General features: G+C 42.0%; 2 protein-coding genes and 1 long non-coding RNA gene across 4 annotated transcripts in view; 2 read left to right on the top strand and 1 right to left on the bottom strand.

Annotated features, from left to right (window-relative positions):
• LOC101737427 (rho GTPase-activating protein 7) overlaps positions 1-19,799 on the top strand; it is a 371,551-nt gene that overhangs the window by 115,815 nt on the left and 235,937 nt on the right. The window lies entirely within an intron of this gene.
• Positions 1,180-2,972, top strand: LOC101742801 (uncharacterized). Its single transcript, XR_005244858.2, has 4 exons — positions 1,180-1,704; positions 1,793-1,964; positions 2,132-2,322; positions 2,768-2,972. It is a non-coding gene; the product is annotated as an uncharacterized LOC101742801 (long non-coding RNA).
• LOC119628707 (uncharacterized) lies at positions 2,870-4,732 on the bottom strand. Its single transcript, XM_038011939.2, has 5 exons — positions 4,150-4,732; positions 3,920-4,052; positions 3,612-3,794; positions 3,483-3,540; positions 2,870-3,321 (listed from the first exon to the last, which is right to left on the bottom strand). The coding sequence occupies exons 1-5, from the start codon at positions 4,197-4,199 to the stop codon at positions 2,969-2,971; spliced, it is 777 nt and encodes a 258-aa protein (XP_037867867.1). The 5' UTR covers positions 4,200-4,732; the 3' UTR covers positions 2,870-2,968.

Here is a 19,799-nt window from a genome sequence, read left to right as displayed (position 1 = left end):
ATATTAGGAATTGTTTTTGACTTTCGCAGCTATCTAGATAAGACACATTGTTATTTAACGGGTACTTATCACGATTTTCGCATTTAATGGGTTCCCGATATTTAGTATGTATGCAAACATATATTGGTAATCTCGTTAGCGCGATTTAGACATCTGTCAAATATCTTGTTTTTTTTTTTATCTTTTATATTGCCCTTGTAGGCAGACGAGCATAGCCCACCTGATGGTGAGTCGTTACCGTCGCCCATGATGCACCTAGTGTTCTATGATAGCTACCGTTACAGTGGCTAGCGGTATTAACGCCGTGGTGTTTATAATCTCCGGTAAATTCAATACCAACCAGATGGAAGGTGAACTCATTCGGTCAACTATGCAATAAATAAACACTTAACTCATTCAAAATGGTTAAATATTCTTGTTATTTGATTCTTATGGGATTAATTAAATAGGTAGCATAATGTTTCAAAATTATAAATCATCATAAATGATTAAAAATGTATTTTTTTCTTATAAATTAGTCGGAAAGTTTCTTTAAGTGGATTTGAAATGCAGCCAAACTTCTAATTTATTGACTGCGTATGCTATGCGCGCAGGTTGACAGCTATACTAGCTGTTGTTGGCGCCGTATTCTAAGACGTCACCTCGAAACTTCCTCGACTCCACTGAGTCAATTTCAAGGACATCGGCATTCTTTTTTTTTATTGCTTAGATGGGTGGACGAGCTCACAGCCCACCTGGTGTTAAGTGGTTACTGGAGCCCATAGGCATCTACAACGTACATGGGCCATCCACCTTGAGATATGAGTTCTAAGAGCTCAGTATAGTTACAACGGCTGCCTCACCCTTCAAACCGAAACGCATTACTGCTTCACGGCAGAAATAGGCAGGGCGGTGGTGCGGTCGTACCTCTACCCGCGTGGACTCACAAGAGGTCCTACCACCAGTTCCTCGTTGGGCTTCTACCTGTCTTGAACTAGGAATTTTTCTCAGTTGAAGTGAGGAAGCAATATTTAAAGTTAAGGTACGCTATGACAGATCCAAATGTTCTAGAATCAAAAGCATTTTTTCATAGACCGTCTAACCTAGTAGATCGTCAAGATTATCTCACAAGTCTGAGTTGTTCCTCGATCGAGTCGATGTCGAGGACGTTTCGAGGTTTAAAATGCGCTTGTTCATATCGCCACGGTCTGAGGCCCTAGCACGAATAACTTGCGAAAATGTATTCGTAACGTTATCGAATTAAATTTGTATGAAATTTGTACAGCGCCCCTATCGTACGTAAAAGGAACTAATTTTGCTAGCACGAACAAATTTCGTATCGAAATCGTATCGTCACGTAAACGATACTTGAACCTTATAAACAATCAAACGCTATAATTGCGAGCACGAACACTGTTTTGACGTACGGTAATGTAAATTTCGAAGGCTGGGTATCGAGTATTGTCGAAACTTTATTCACTTAAAATTTGTTGGTGAGAAAGGTTTCGTAACGTGTTTAAATATAATTTTATCCATGTTTTTATTTTTTAAGTAAATTTTTATAAATAATAGTGTTTTCTTATCACTTTAGTTAGTTCTTATATACAATTAATTTTAATAAATTGCTCAAAATGCAAAGATCACCGTTGTACGAGCGTAGTCCTTTATATTATTTTGTTGCTGCAAGTTTACTGTAAATGAAGAATATTCATCAAGAGAAGTTAGGTAAGTACCTACCTCAGTCAATCGTGTTATATTCTTATATTTTTTAAATATAAATTAATTGAGAATCAATTGGTTTTATTACTTATAGAGAAATTACACGCAGAGTTGCTCTGAGAAAGAAAAATAATCCTGTGGACATAAATGACGCGGAATTCAAAAATAGATACCGGTTGAATAAAGAATCATTTAAGTTTCTTTTTAATCAACTTGAGCAAAAAACATCTTTAAAAGCAAGTTCCAGGATAAGTTTGGAACTTAAGGTAAGTTTGTTTTTATTATCTCAGTAGTTAGACGAGCATACGGCCCACATGATGGTAAGTGGTGACTCACTCGCTCGCTCGCTCATGTATGTTAGCAATGCTAAGGGCAGTGCCAAGTCTCTATTGTGAGAAAAGCTTAAATGTAACATAAAATTCAAACATTTCAGGTTCTTTGCGCGCTATCTTTTTATGCCACTGGATCTTACCAACGCTTAGTGGGAATGGCTAAATATTTGGGCCAAACGACTGTAAGCAAATGTGTGAAGGAAGTAACAGATGCTCTTGTAACTCCTGCAATTTTAAATACTTTCATAAAATTTCCTTATGCCAGAGCTGATAGAGATGTAATAAGAAACAAGTAAGTGTGAACTATATAATTTTATTACAAACATTCATTTTTATATTATCACGATTTGGCGTAAACTTATGACTACAAAGTAGTATTGTTATTTTTATTTTTTTTATTGCTTAGATGGGTGGACGAGCTCACAGCCCACCTGCTGTTAAGTGGTTACTGGAGCCCATAGACATCTACAACGTAAATGTGCCACCCACCTTGAGATATAAGTTCTAAGGTCTCAAGTATAGTTACAACGGCTGCCCCACTCTTCAAACCGAAACGCATTACTGCTTCACAGCAAATATAGGCGGGGCGGTGGTACCTACCCGCGCGGACTCGCAAGAGGTCCTACCACCCACTACCAATTGTTTGTTCATATTATTATTAATATTTTATTAATAACCTTTACAAATATTCAGACTAAGTTTAATTTATTTTAACTAGGTTTTTTTATTATTTCCAGGTGATTCTACATATTTTCCAAGAGAATACTACAGGAGATGGGTTAATTAGGGGTAGTGCTATAAGAAGTATTTTAGTGGATAAAATTAATAGACTTCATACATAATTTTACTTTTGTTTATTAAAGTTGTAAAAAATATAGTGATTGGTAAAATAAAATAAAATAATTAAGTAATTGGTAAAAAAAATATAGTAATTAAGCTTAACTTGACTTTCTCTCCATAAACCTCACAAAAGCTTCCATTGCCTCTTTCATAAATTCCAGCCATTGACCCTGCATCCGTAGCTCTTCATCTCGCTGTCTTACTCTTTCTCGTACCTCAAATTCTCTAACTCTCAACCGATCTCTCTCTAACTCCTCATATACCCTATCACGCTCTGAAGCATACTCCCTTGTCTTTCTGTCTATATCTAAAAACATTTTTTTCAAATTGCTTTTTCTTTTTTTTTGTGGTGGAGGGTTCCACTCCTCTTCGTCAATGACTGGAGGGGAAGCCTCAGTTTGTGGCAGTGGAGCCACTGTTGGTTGGCTGCTTGTGCTCGGAGTATTCCAATCTATAAATTATTCCAATATGTAATAAGCCAGTTTATACAATTAGTCTCATTTAGGTTATCATAGATATCATAGCTGTGATATCCTTCTTATTTCATGTATAAAGATACAATATTAAGGAACAATAAACTTCAATAAATCTAAAATTAAAAGTGCTACGTACCTATTTCTGGTTCCTTTAAAATAATTTCAGTATTTCGCCTCTCAGTTGAAATTTCTTCCTGAAATAAAAAAAAAAATACTTACTACATTCAATATTTATTGCACAATTTAAATGTAAAGTATAGCTAACTTGTGGAAACCCAGCTTCTTTTATTTCCATGCCAGTAGCTGCCTGCACTCCAATTATCTGCATGACCCTTTGTTCAAGGTCAGTTAATAATAAATGGAGCGCTGGTCCGCCACCAGTGCCACTAGCAGCTCTGTTAATTTTAGCACACTTTTTCTTGCAATTATTCTTATAATCACTCCACACCTTAATTAACAAACAAACATTAAATTAGAATTTCTAAACAAGAAAGATGAATAACAAAGTTAGTAGATTCAGTCAAGTGCTTCAGCAGAAAAAAATAGCGTCCCTTGAGTTAACACTTGACATACCTTACGCCATTTGTCCTCACTCTTAGGATCTCCTGAAGAATCGCTATTTAATATTCCCGTTAACTCTTTCCACTTCATCTGTATAAAATTGCGACCTCGTGGACCACCTGACGGCTTTGATAAATCTCCATTTCTGGAATATAAATTGTATGGCACATTACATAAATATTGACTGAAACACTTGAGTTAATAAAACTTTTCTAATAAATTAGGACTTTATAAGTACTTACGCTTCCATAAATTCCACCATTGTTAAATACTGTGAGTGGCTAGTTCTCATATTTAAATAGGTAAATCTTGAAAAATAAGTACTAAATTAATAAATACAATGAAACACCTTCGCTCTTCACAAGAACTAAAGCAAACATAAACAAACTTAGCCTTGGCCGATATCAAGTGGATTCGTTCGGAATCCGAAATTTTTTGTTTTGATATCCAAGACACTATTTTATTCCTTCGATTTTAATGTCATATCATGTTCCTAAATATCTTTCTTCATATGTACTTCACTTTATATGCACTAGTTTATTATTTTTTTATTAGATAAACCGTAAATTCAGGAGCTTGAAATAAAATGACAACTTTGTTAAGTTTCCGAACGAATCATTAATTCCGTATGATAATCATTTCATTCCACAAGGACCGTCCCTACTTACGTTAGGATGACGTCACTAACGTATTCGAATCGAGCTTACGATAGTTGGCAAAATTTTGTTCGTGCTGCGGAGTAACGTTAACGTATCGAGGGCTCGATACGTTAACGTTACGAATTCGTTAAATTTTCGTGCTTGGGCTACTGATCATATAACGGTCCGGAGTGTACTCTGTTGCGTAACGCGATTTTTTTGCTATCCATACCAACAGTACGCCTTTGTTTGTGCCTGGTTAAATAGATGAGTATCGCGACGGTACTTCAAAGCCACGCCCACGGTCTTTTGAACTTGAATTCGTTTTTTATCACACGCCTCAACTTGAATGCCGCGGTCCGCTTTGAATCGTAAAGCCGAATCCTCAATAGGTATAGTGACTAAATTTGAAAACTGTTTCTTCAAAGTCACATTTTCCGAAAACTAAACAGAGATTCTGGTCAAAATTTAGTTGTACATTCAATTATTCAACGGACTGGTACCATGAATTTCATTTTTAATTATTTGCCCATAATTCAACGCGCTGCAAGCGCCATATTCATGAGTACATAAGCCCGCCGATAAATTAGAATCAGGCAAATTTGTCTACCTTGGTAGTCCGTTTTTGGTGTTACCACTGGAATTCAATAACTCCCCCCGACAATAATACGACCATGGCTTCCACAGTTTATTTCGAAAGCTTCGAAAGCACACTGTTTTTTACTAAATCCAGTGTGTGTATATGTGTGGCCGCGAAATTCTAGAGCAATTCGTAGAATCTACTGTTTCCAATTTTCAAATGAAACCATTGAATCTCTTAGTTATTTTGTATTTGTACTGGCAGCCATTATATATGACAAGACATTAGACAGATACCTGAATCTAGCTTACGGCATTTTCAAAATATTATTATGTTTGAAAATATAGAATTTCCAATTAACAATATTCGAACCGTCGGTCTACCGAGCAATTTCATCCGCTCGATGGAAGATCTTCCCTTTGTCGTTATTCCCAAATACATATTATTTTGTTATTTCGTTAAATAACAATTTCTACCCCATTTTATATTACATATTTAGGGTATTGTTTTTGTTTCTTTTGTCCGTGTGTAGATCGGTTACAGAAGCTCAAAACTAGAATAGTATTGCGGGAATGTCGACTTTGCGGCAAAAGTAGACATTTTCCGAAATGTTTTTTGTAGTAATGATTTATTTTGAATGACGATATGAGCTTTTTATAAAAAAAATGTATCGCTTTGACGGGAGGACAAGCTCACGGCTCTCCTGATGTTAAGTGATTACCGGAGCCCATAGACATCTACAACGTGAATGCCGCCACCCACCTTGAAATATAACTTCTAAGGTCTCGATTGAATTGCATAACGATTGTCTCAAGCTTCAAATGCAGAATGGGATAAACTATCTATGCGATCGTAACATACTCTATCACCAGTAACCTTGGTGTTTTGGTATTTCGTTTGAAATCAAATACAAACATTTGAACAATAATTACTTGAAACAATAATTAATAAAATGTTTCAGATTTACTGCTGTAGGGGAATTATACCACCCCCCGCTTAGCTTACCAGCAATTTTAGTAATAAGCCATATACATATATGTTAGTCAGTTAAGGTCGCTGACATGAATAAACATGTAAATATACTTATTGTTTCATTGACCGCTCTGATGAGGTTCCCGGAGGACAATACACCCACCACGCAATAATTACCTCACACCGCCATAAACACTTGACAGGTGACGCACCAGAATCTTCGACCGATACCTGACCGGGCCTTGTACTAATCAAAAACAAAATACCAATCTATTTTAATTACAAAATAACATCTTCGCTTGATTATTTTAATTCACGTAAGCGCGGCCCTAGCGAGGTATCACGCTGGGTACATTACATGGCCGAGAGTGGTTACCCTAATGTCATAAGAAGACGTGTTTATTTATCGTGCATGTGAAGCTTGTACCCAGTAAAGTATTACGTTAATTTACTTGGAAATTACAGGCTTGAATATTAGGCTGCTGAGTTATTTAGGTCCGAGGTTTGGCTGTGGGAACAGGCTCTGGTATGACGCGATTAACTTGAATCGCTCCGCCTGAGACATACGAGATGGAATACTCAATTATGTTATATCAACTGTCGCGTTATTTCAAAGCAGTTGATTTGCGGTAGAAATCAACAAGGAGTCTGTTTTATTTGGCCTTTCTATTGGACATTACGTTTTTTTTTCCTTGAGCGTATCCTGTGAGATGACATTTTTTTTTAATACAATTAATCCTGGTCAGACTTCGTTCGTCATTTGTCGTACGTTAAAGATTCTCAAGAAAAATGCACCACGCAGCGATGTCTATGACATTGGCAACGACTTAAGGCCAGATAGACTCGAAGCACGTCTGCCCAAATCGAGTAATGAATAAATAGCATTACTAATTTCCAAACAAACTGTTCTTACACCTGTTAAAATAAATGTAACTTCTAGTTATAGTTTAGTCTGTGATGTTTGCCCTCTATTTACTCTGTGACATTGAACGAACACCTCGTAGCTCTGAGTATTTTTCAATCTAATAAAAGTAACCACTAATCTATACTTAATATTATAAAGCTGCAGAGTTTGTTTGTTTGAACGCGCTAATCTCAGGAACTACTGGTCCGATTTGAAAAATTCTTTCAGTGTTAGATAGCCTATTTATCGAGAAAGGCTATAGACTATATATCATCACGCTAAGAATAATGCAAGCGGAGCACCAATAAATAATGTTTCAAAATCGGGGTTTAAATTCCTTTTGAGAGCTTCCACTGCATGCGCTGCGGTAAAGGTTAAAGTTTCGCTAAAGTAATGAATGAGAGTCTTCTCTGTATCTGTCTAATGTATGAGAGTCTTTTTTGAAGTCGGTTAAACATTTTTGATTTTGGTACCTTACATAACATAATTTGGTACCTTTGGTACCTTAACATTCTATTATTCAAAAATATTTTCACTTTTTCACGTAAATGAAGAGGCGGGTAAAATTTAGCGTTATGCAAAAGTAACTATTCCACGCGGACGGAGTCGCGGGCAAAGGCTAGTTATTGATAAGCGTTTCCTTAATAAGCCATCAACGTCAAATCAGAAGACAAATTAGCAGGTGGTAGGACCTCTTGAGAGTCCGCACGGGTAGGTACCACCACCCTGCCTATTTCTGCCGTGAAGCAGTAATGCGTTTCGGTTTGAAGGGTGGGGCAGCCGTTGTAACTATACTTGAGACCTTAGAACTTATATCTCAAGGTGGGTGGCGCATTTACATTGTAGATGTCTATGGGCTCCAGTAACCACTTAACACCAGGTGGGCTGTGAGCTCGTCCACCCATCTAAGCAATAAAAAATAAAAAAAGACGTGACAACGAAAATATTGTTTTTCTTCCTTGGCTAGTTTTAGTTGTATTGTGTTTATTTTAATTCAGAATTGAAGTTTTCCCGCGTCTAAGTATTGCTGCAAGCCCGGAACGCTTCGATAGCATCTTGTGCGGTCGTCTAAATTTAGAGTACACAATGTGTTTGTATTATTTTGGCGTAAGTTGAACTTTTTGATTTTTGTAATATTTAGATATTAAAACAATAATAAAATATGCATTTTGTCGTCATTATCGTGACAAATTCGCTTTCTCTAGTGGGAATCTGCAATCTGATATTTTATAAATATTTGAAAAATCCTTGAAGTGCTTTGTTGATAAATAAATAGCAATGAAAACGGTACGTATTTATTTACCTTTTTTTACTCTTTGTTTGGTCGGCCCATCTGGTAACAAGTGATCACCGGAGTCGCCCCAAATGCTGCCTCCATTTTGAGGCACGAAACCGAAATGCATTACTGCTTCACGGCAGAAGTAGAGAGGGTTGTAATCAGAAGACGCCCTGCCAGTATCCTTATACATATTTATTTAAACATATAAATACAAAACATATGATAAAGCTAGAATAAAAATAAAAACCAGGAATAATATTCCGTTATTTAAGATATCAGATATGCAGTTTAAAAGTATTTTGTTATGATACTCTATAAAACCTCACGCGTGATTGATTAATTGAGTATAAATTTGTAACCGTCTATTAAATTTGTCATTGACAAAGATAATTATTATGTACTCAGTGACGTATAAACTTTCAAACCTGTATAAGTTTCCCTTGAAATAATTTTTCCAGTTTTTATTTTAATACCGAAACCGAGAATCAGAAACAGATTACAAACAAACAAAAAGCATATTATTAAATCAGTAACTATAATTGAATGATTATTATGCTTTGAAATCATTCATTAAAAACTTATTACGGTTGTAAAATTAATTGTAACATTTTTTACTTGAATAAGGCAGGATTCACCACGGGGGACAGGTTTTAATGATATGTCATTAATTTATGACATTAACTTATTCACTATATTTTTCTAAAGAAGATTGTCGGGTTTCAATTCAAAAATAAACACTAATAACAGATCTTTGAGTACATGTTAAACTAGTATAGAAACTAGATGTCCCGCAGTAGTCGAAATTCGACTATAATTAATTGGAATTGTAAGTTTGTACACTATTATGATTTTATTTTTTACTTCTATAATCACAAATTTCGCCAAGACTACAATATAAAAAATATTAACAAAGGCAAACAATATTTAATCTATTCTCAATTTGACAACAGACGCCAAGAACAAAAGTTTGACAATAAATAGTATGCATGCGTGTGTGCGTCAAATACATGGTAATATGTAGTGTGTGTAATGTTTTCTTTATTGATTTAATTTTTTTTTTTTTATTGCTTAGCTGTGTGGACGAGCTCACAGCCCACCTGATGTTAAGTGGTTACTGGAGCCCATAGACATCTACAACGTAAATGCGCCACACACCTTGAGATATAGTTCTAAGGTCTCAGTATAGTCACAACGGCTGCCCCACCCTTCAAACCGAAACGCATTACTGCTTCACGGCAGAAATAGGCGGGGCGGTGGTACCTACCCGTGCGGACTCACAAGAGGTCCTACCACCAGTAATTACGCAAATTATAATTTTTCGGGTTTCATTTTCATTACACGATGTTATTCCTTCACCGTGGAAGTCAATCGTGAACATTTGTTGAGTACGTATTTCATTAGAAAAATTGGTACCCGCCTGCGGGATTCGAACACCGGTGCATCGCTTCAACACGAATGCACCGGACGTCTTATCCGTTAGGCCACGACGACCACAAATAATGTATCTTTTATGCATTATTTTAAAAAAATATTAGCATTGTGCACTTCTTCTCTATATTCTCTATAAGTGTGGAAAATTTCATACTCCTCAGTCCGCGCAATTTTCGTAAAAAGGGATACAAAGTTTTTGCTTCGCGTATTAATATATATATAGAACTAATTGATGATAATGAAATTCTTTTAGTAGTAGCATACGTGGGTCAATTAAGTTGACAAATAAATAATATTACCCATAATGTAGTTATTATTTTCTACGGACTTCGCAAGTCGTATACTTAAACAAAATTAAAAATACTTTTACGGTTTCGCGTTTTTAAAATGCGCAATAAAAAAAAACGCGAATTTAAACCTTAAAAGCAGTTTAAAGTACATAATGTTCAAGAAATATTTTACAAGTATGTGTTTTAGTCGAATATTTCACATAAGTATTTGTGGTATATAGACTTTTTTCCTACCTAATCGTTGGTAATCTAAGAGGCTATTCCAACTTCACGCGGTAGATAGATATAGTTTATTTAGTGTTTTTTATTATAATACTAGCTTATGCCCGCGACTCCGTCCGCGTGGAATAGTTACTTTGGCATAACGCTAAATTTTACCCCCCACTTCATTTACGTAGAAAGTGAAAATATTTTGAACATTCTTTATTGGTGCTCCACTTGTATTGGTCTTACCGTGATGTTATATAGCCTATAGCCTTCCTCAATAAATGGACTATCTAACACTGAAAGAAACAAACTCTTCAGCTTTATATTATTTATATAATATTTCCGACATTTCGAATATTTTATAGTTTTCGTGGTCACTCACGGACGACTGAACCTGGCCGTGACTGAGAATTAAAAAGTAGTTTTAATTATGTCTACAGATCGCGGAAACCGAAGAAAATAAAATATAGTTTTACTGGTTTACTGGCGGTAGTACCTTTTGTGAGTCTACACGGGTAGGTACCACCACCTTGCCTATTTCTGCCGTGAAGCAGTAATGCGTTTCGGTTTGAAGGGTAGGGCAGCCGCTGTAACTATACTGAGACCTTAGAAATTATATCTCAAGGTGGGTGGCGTATTTATGTTTTAGATGTCTATGGACTCCAGTAACCACTTAGCACCAGGTGGGCTGTGAGCTCGCCCACCGATCTAAGCAATAAAAAAAATACTGTATTGTTTTTTTTTTCCCTACATATTCGCTGGTATCCGAAGGGGTTGTTTCAACATCTAACGGACAGGTAGGTGAGCTCACTGAGACTTGAGAGAATTTGCTGACACTAGCCCTAGCAAGAGCAGTGCTTCGCGAAATCTACCACCGCATCGGAATCACGACTCACTGAGAAGATCCGACGAGAAACTCAGTGGGTTGTATCTATGGGTTAGTTCGCTCGGCGAACTCATCGTCGTAATCGTCAAGTTTGACGAGAACGGTGACCGGTACAATACAGAATATCTATGAAAAGGTGTATGTGTAATGCTAGACAAAGATAACAATATGATTTTGTTTTCTTCATATTTAGCTTTTGCATAATACATTACCGGTATTAAATAATTCCATTAAAATTCTCTTAATTAATGCGATTACATAAACAATTTATGGACCGTGTTAAAATTATAATTTTTAAAATGATAACGTAATAAAATTTAGAATTTCACATGCATTCGCGATCTATGAAAGAGTTCGTATAATTATCACCCGGCACGGCGGCTGGAGATCGTAAACTTATACGATATATTATTAATTTTATGTAACTTTAATATTTACTGCTTTTACGTAAGCTTGAGTCCCGAGTCAGGAGGTTTAGCGGTACATATGAACCTAGAGGTCGCAGGTTTGATTCTTCGCACTACATTCATTGGTTATTTTGAAACTCGTGATTACGGTAGAGAAGATTAATTTGTTGACAACGACACATTTGGTGGTTGTTCTGTTTTTAATTATATTCAAGCCTAAAAAACAGTGATGCGTTTCTAATCAGCCACGTTTAATTATAATTTATATAAAACACGTATTGTTCGATTCGAACCCAGCGACCTCGTGGCAGCCTAGGGCTACGGAAACCAGCACGAGGTGCGCGTCGAACATGTGCCGCGATTCGCGGCGCCGTATGTACTATTTTAACAAAATATCATGCAATCACTCACCGGAACCGATGCCTTCGTCTTCTCACGCCGTATCACTTAGGGAGAAGGGTATGGGGCAGGAATGGATAAGGATTAGCGATGATACACAACTTTAGCGTAGACCGTCAATATACAGGTACCGTCCCGTTCGAGAAGCAAGACAAAGTGACAGATGTCAAATCGCGACGGCACCGTCAAATCGCGACCCGTGTTGCCGTGGTAAGAATTCAAAAACTAACGGATTGGTTTCGAACAGTCACCCGCCCGGACAGGTCCCCTACCTGTCCCTAATCAACTGGCAGCCGGGACAACGTTGTGACCGCTCGTTTGAGAACCGAGTCCCCGACCAGAACCTCTGCAGACCGAGGGGTCCCATCCTTACCGGGAAACAGATTAACAATGCGCCCCCTACGCCAACGCAGTGGCGGCAGGTTAGCATCCTTAACCAACACAAGGTCACCGACGTGAGGGGGACTGGTTCTATCCGTCCACTTAAAGCGCTGCTGGAGCAGATGTAAATACTCAAGGGACCAACGTTTCCAAAAATCTTGGGACATCTGCTGCAACATCTGGTATCGCCTCAACCGTCCAGGCTTGATATCCGAGAGGGGATACTCCGGTAACGCATTGAGTGGCTGTCCTATCAAGAAATGGCCTGGAGTTAACGACTCCAAGTCATTCGGGTCTGAACTGAGCGGGCACAACGGCCGTGAATTAAGTACCGCTTCAATTTTACAAAATACCGTAGTTAACTCCTCAAAGGTGAGCGAGGTTTGCCCTATCACGCGCATCAAGTGAGTCTTAGCCGATTTTACTACTGCCTCGAAAATTCCACCCCAGTGGGGGCATCCTGGAGGACTGAAGGTCCACCGAATACCGCGACGAGAGAGGGCCGTTTCAATATCCACCTGGTTATTGTTCAAGAAATTTACTACATCCCGCAAGTAACGGTCCGCACCTACAAAATTCGTTCCGTTATCGGAGCGTATCAATTCGGGTAAACCTCGACGGGACACAAATCTATCCAAGCTCGCAATAAAGGCTTCAGTTGTAAGGTCGGCAACAACTTCAAGATGTACAGCTTTGGTTGAAAGACAGACAAAGACGCACAGATAAGCCTTAATTAACCTAACATTCCGCAAACGTGAAGCCTTGATCATGAAGGGCCCAGCGAAGTCCGTACCAACTCCAGAAAATGGCCTCATCTTCTTCACTCTGTCTGGAGGCAGATCTCCCATCTGAGGCTGCATCGTAGACGCCTTAAGCCGATAACAGGGTAAACACCGGAAAAGGACGCTCCGAACCGTACGACGCCCTGACAGAATCCAAAATTCCCTCTGGAGGGATGCCAGCAGCGCATTGCAACCGGAATGCGAATTTGCGATGTGGCGATCCATCACCAACAGGTCAACTAACTGGCTCTTCTTGGGAAGTAAAAGAGGATGGCGCGCCGAATAAGGTAAATTGGAGTTACTTAATCTACCTCCCACTCGAATCAGCCCCTGGCCGTCTACAAAGGGGCTAAGACGAGCGATAGCTCCACGAAGCTTAGGGCGCTCAGTCCTTAGCGCCTTCAATTCTGAATGAAAACTGGTGGCTTGCACAACTTCAATTAATTTCAGCAGCGCCTTCTTCCGCTCGATGGGACACACAACAGGTGTCATATTGCGTTGAGACACCGGCAAACGACAATTCCGAATAAACCTCAAAATCCAGGCGGTAACCTTAACCAGCTTGTCCAAGGAGCTATAACGGTTGATGAGCAGATCCAAATCCAACCCCTGAATCACTCCTCGATCCTCGAACTGCGCCGGTGCAGCCACGAGACCTGGAGGAACTCCTATGCGAGAGGGTGGCCACTGAGAAGCCTTCATTGTGAGCCACTGGGGACCCCACCATAACTGATGATCAACTATTTCCGATGCTAAGCATCCCCGAGAAGCGCAGTCCGCCGGATTGAGCTCACCAGGCACGTGTCTCCATGTTAGAGGGACCTCAGATCCTTGAATCTGGGAGACACGGTTGGCCACGAAAACTTCAAGTGTATGAACCGAAGCCTTCAACCAGCACAACACTATCTGGCTGTCTGTCCAAGCATACACAGTGTTTTCTAAATCAATAACCGACCGTAAACTAGTAGCTGTATGGTTTAACAACCTAGTCAGTAGAGCGGCACCAGACAACTCGAGCTTCGGAATTGTCATGCGTGTCCGAAGCGGAGCGACCTTACTCTTAGCTAACACCAACCGTATATCAACCCTTCCAGTTGAAGAAACCGTTCGCAAGTATACCGCAGCTGCGAATCCGCGTTCCGAGGCATCCGAAAACCCGTGGAGAGACGCCTTGTATTTGCCCGCAGGAACCAGCTTCCGAGGTATTGACACGTGGTTAATATCAGGAAGAGACGAGAAAAAGTTCAACCAATCCTTCAATAGGTCACCAGCAATCCCCTCGTCCCATGACAGGTTAGCAGACCACAGTCGCTGCATGAAGCACTTTAAGAGAAAAGTGACAGGAGCGATCCAACCGTTTGGATCGAAGGTTCGAGCAATTGTGGAAAGCACCGTTCGCTTAGACCATACCTTTGGATTTTCCAACTCCACCCGATAGGTAAATTCATCTTGAATCGGACGATATTGAATCCCTAGGACCGACAGCATGTTAGGGTTATCGACATTCTCGAAAAGATGGGGATCCTGTTGATACTCCGTTGGCAAACCAGTCAACAACTCAGGACAGTTAGACAGCCATTTTCTCAACTCGTACCCGCCCCTGCTCAAAAGGCGGATCAGTTCATCCTTGCGTGATAAGGCCTCTTCGACACTGTCGGCGCCCGTACATACGTCATCGACATATAGGTCCCGTTCCAAAATGTCCGCAGCACGAGGGTAGTGCAACCGTTCCCTCACTGCCAGCTCCCGCAAAGAACGAACCGCCAAATATGGACTCGACCGCAACCCGTAAGTGTTCGTGTTCAGTTCATAAATTTTTATGGGCTCATCTGAGCTTTCACGCCAGAGAATGAGTTGATACCGCCTATCCTCCGGATGAATCACCGTTTGCCTGAACATCATTCGGATGTCTGCCACGAAAACGATCTGGTGCCTGCGGAAGCTCGTCAGTATGTCTGAAATGTCCCGGTTCAGCTTTGGACCCGAATGGAGACACTGATTTAACGAGACGCCGGAGGAGGTCGTAACCGAACCGTCAAACACGACCCTAATTTTACCGTTAGGAGTTTTCAAAACCGCATGATGAGGCAGGAAACAGTGCTCCGTAGCACTCCAATCTACCTTGGAAACCGACATGTGACCTAAGGATTCATACTCCCGCATAAACTCTACATATTTCTGACGGAACACCGCGTCGCGCCTCATGCGTCTCTCCATTGACAAAAGTCTAGTCTCTGCTGCCTTCCTCGAACTGCCTAGCAGTGGGCGATTCGCCCGAAAAGGAAGTCTACTCTTTTCGATATCGAGTCGAGGGAACCCGCTCCTCCCCACGACCTCTCACAGCTGGAGTCCCGCAAGGCTCTGTCCTCTCACCCCTCCTATTTAGCTTATTCGTCAACGATATTCCCCGGTCGCCGCCGACCCATTTAGCTTTATTCGCCGTTGACACGACTGTTTACTATTCTAGTAGAAATAAGTCCCTAATCGCGAAGAAGCTTCAGAGCGCAGCCCTAGCCCTAGGACAGTGGTTCCGAAAATGGCGCATAGACATCAACCCAGCGAAAAGTACTGCGGTGCTATTTCAGAGGGGAAGCTCCACACGGATTTCCTCCCGGATTAGGAGGAGGAATCTCACACCCCCGATTACTCTCTTTAGACAACCCATACCCTGGGCCAGGAAGGTCAAGTACCTGGGCGTTACCCTGGATGCATCGATGACATTCCGCCCGCATATAAAATCAGTCCGTGACCGTGCCGCGTTTATTCTCGGTAGACTCTACCCCATGATCTGTAAGCGGAGTAAAATGTCCCTTCGGAACAAGGTGACACTTTACAAAACTTGCATAAGGCCCGTCATGACTTACGCGAGTGTGGTGTTCGCTCACGCGGCCCGCACACACATAGACACCCTCCAATCCCTACAATCCCGCTTTTGCAGGTTAGCTGTCGGGGCTCCGTGGTTCGTGAGGAACGTTGACCTACACGACGACCTGGGCCTCGAATCAATTCGGAAATACATGAAGTCAGCGTCGGAACGATACTTCGATAAGGCTATGCGTCATGATAATCGCCTTATCGTTGCCGCCGCTGACTACTCCCCGAATCCTGATCATGCAGGAGCCAGTCACCGTCGACGCCCTAGACACGTCCTTACGGATCCATCAGATCCAATAACCTTTGCATTAGATGCCTTCAGCTCTAATACTAGGGGCAGGCTTAGGGACCCCGGTAACCGTACTCGTCGAACTCGACAAAGAGGTCGACGTGCAACCTAACCCATGCATCAGCCCGCTGAGTTTCTCGCCGGATCTTCTCAGCGGGTCGCGATTCCGATCCGGTAGTAGATTCATTCGCGAAACAATTGCTCTTGAGTTGTTAGGTCTCCTTCGGAGGCGCTCGGGCAGTTGTTAGCAAACCCACCCCTCTTGGCTGAGCCTTTGCTCGCCCACCTGTCCTGGTGAAACTGGAAAGGCCTTCGGGCCACCAGTAAACTTTCAATCATATAAAATAAAAAAAAAAAAAAAAAAAAAAAAAAAAAAAAAGGAAGTCTTAACAAGAACCGGCCCGAATAGAGACGACCCGTATTATTCTGGTAAAACAGCTCACATTCCTCCTCATCCGGGTTAACTCGATAAGCTGTAGGAGGTTCTTCTAGTTCCCAAAACCGTTGGACTACTTCCGAAAGCGTAGACCCGACCAGAAAATTGTCCGATTTCCTCGCAGCGACCGGCCGGAACGCAGGACCCAACAATACATGCCCTAATTTTGTGTCCATTGCAACCAAACCCTCCGCATGAAGAACGCGCTTCCCAGTTAGGAGCAGCTTCCCTAGTACATCCGCTCCAAGTAGTACGTCTACTGGCCCCGGTGTGTCAAACTTGGGGTCCGCTAGCCGTAAGTCTGAAGTCAATGACCGTATGTAACTATTTACCTTCACCGGAGGGTGACGACCTATCACCTCAGGCATCACCAAAGCTGAGACTCTAAACTGTAAGCGAGGGTTGGAATTCGATGAGAAAATAAATGAAGTGTGACCGATCACGTCCGAAATTCTAACATTGCCCACTCCACGAATAGAATAAGAAGACTTGTAAATAGGATTGCCCAACCGTACTGCAAGGTTGCTCGACATAATACTGCCCTGTGCGCCGGAATCCAACAGAGCTCGAGCAACCACAGTGTTGCCATCCGAATCCAACACCCGAACAGAAGCGGTAGGAAGTAAAACAGCTTCTGGGGCTGGGGCAACACTGCAGTGAGCGGCAATTTCCTAGCGGGGGCCCGGGTCCCCGCTATCCCGGTCGGCGCGCGACGGAAGGTCGTAGCGTGCCAACGGATCCCACGCTCCCACATAAGGCCCTCGTTTCCCGTCCCGCCTCATATACCTCCGTGTACGATGGCCAAACGGGCCAAACACTGGAGGGAGTCGCTCCAGCGTCGGCCGCTCCCTCAGCGGAGGGGAAAACCGTACTTCTGAGGGAAGGGGAGACGAGTGAGCAGGGCTACTCGATCCAGCCGGCGAACACGGCCCCGCACGGGGGGACAACGTGGCCACCCCGGCGTAGCTAGTGGGCATCCGCTGGCACCCGCCCGCAGTACCTAACCCGGCGCCTCCCTGCGAAGCCTCTTCCCGAGGGTCCACGCCGCCGAATTGGCGAGGGCTACGACCGGTGCGCTCACCGGTCGGCGAGGCTGGATGACTGCGTCCGGATGACCTCGGAGTGGCGGCAGACTCCAGACACAGGAGGGCATGGTGCCGACCGTCGCAATTAGGGCACAATTGTGGCTGTGGACAGACGCTCGCCGTGTGCGGCCCAAAACAAAAAAAGCACCATCGCCGCTGGGCAACGATGTTGCGTCTACCCCTGATGCGCGTCGACCGGAACCTCGGACAGGCGGCTACGTCGTGCCCGCTCTCATGACAGAAGGCACACCGTGGGCCTCCCACCGCTGCCATGAGCGCAGTCAGTCGTTGAGACGGCCCCCTCTTATCCCCTCCCCCTCCCCTCTGAGCAACCGAAACGGCGTGGCCGGAAGCCGGCACACGCGACCCAGAGGAGGAGGGTGGTGGCATAATCTCGTGTCTGCGACTTTCGCCTTCTAAAAATGCCAGCAGATTGGCCAGGGTAGGCAGTTCGTCCCTACCTGCGTTGTCCTGCTGCTCGAAGCGAGTGAGCACCTCAACCGGCAGCCTACCTGCAACAATATAAAAGAGCAGATATGACCATTGGTCTACTGGTAGACCCAAATTGCCCAAGGCCTTAGTGGCCACCGTAACTGGATTCAGTACCTCGGTTCTGATATCGGACGCCCGAGAAAGTTTGGGTATCGCAAACAGCCTGGCCAGCTGAGCGTCTACCAACCGTCGTTGATTTTGATATCGGTCGAACAGGATCTGGCGTGCGACCGCATAATTGTCGTTGGTGATAGGCAAGTGTGCCACCAATTCACCAGGTTCACCTCGCAGAGCACCCCGAAGCTGAGCCATCTTATAAGAGGCAGTCAAGTCCGACCGACCATGGACCAGGCTGTCAAACAAATTTATAAAGCCGACCCACTCGTTCAGATCACCGTGGAAGATCGGCAGGTCGATGGAGGGGAGGCGCGATATGACGCCTGACGTAGTTCCCGAACCTCCATTACCACCGGATGACGACTGCTTCTTAATATCGGCCACCCGTTGCAGAATGGCATCAGCGTACTCCTGACACTGGTCCACGTCAAGACCGATGGCATGGATCACCTCCTTCTCCACTTCGGACCCCAAAGCAACGAGGTCAGACAACCGATCGTACACTACCTCCAACCGTTCGTGCACCTGAGACGCCCTATCGAGCAATGCCGCATCCCTATCCGTTCTGTCAACCAAAGCATGAGCTGATGCGAACCATCGGAGCTCACTAGTCACCTTCCCGCGAATGTAGGACACCGACATGTTACTTGCAGTTTACAACCAGGACAAAAAAAAACTCAAAAAAAAATTAAAAAAAATCAAAAAAAAATTCAAAATAAAAATTCAAAAAAAAATCAAAGGAATTATTTAAAGGAGTGTACGAGTGAGCCCACCAAAATATTCCTACTCCTAAGTATTTAGGTAACCTAGACCTCACCACTGTACCAAGGACACCCCAACAAATAAGAACAAACTTAAAATTAAAAGTTATAAGATAGAAAATTGCTGATACCAGGTTTTGAGTTGCAACTAAACTCAAGCACACCTGGCCTCTAGACTATAACTAGAAGCTAGTCACCAAGCAGGACCCAATCAACAATTTACTATCACAAAGTATTCACACCGTTCAACGGGTAAGTCAAATAACAAAATTAAAATTAAAAATTAATTATATGATAGCAAATTGCTGATAAAAATTTGTGAATTAATTTTCAAACACTGATGGCCTCAGGACTATACCAAAGCCAGTCACCAAGCAGGGCCCACAGTCAGCAATCCACTACCACAAATTCAAACAAGTAATTTAAATTTAGAACAAATTAAAACAAATAACAAAAAAATATATATAATAGTAAATTGCTGGTATAAGTTTTGAAATGACACTCATACACCGTTGGCCTCTGGACTATAACTAAGCTAGTCTCCAAACAGGGCCCAACCAGCAATCTACTACTACAAGTTCAACAAGTACTCCAGTTATATTCAATTACAAATGTGTTGCAGCTCAATTATACTAAAATATAAGTAGGAAGTGAGCTACAATCATACACAAATTAATAATAA

Source organism: Bombyx mori, chromosome 7 (assembly GCF_030269925.1).
Source record: "Bombyx mori chromosome 7, ASM3026992v2".
Classification (NCBI taxonomy): Eukaryota; Metazoa; Arthropoda; class Insecta; order Lepidoptera; family Bombycidae; genus Bombyx; species Bombyx mori.
Note: the sequence above shows the minus strand (reverse complement) of the source record. Positions and strands in the feature narration are given on the sequence as shown.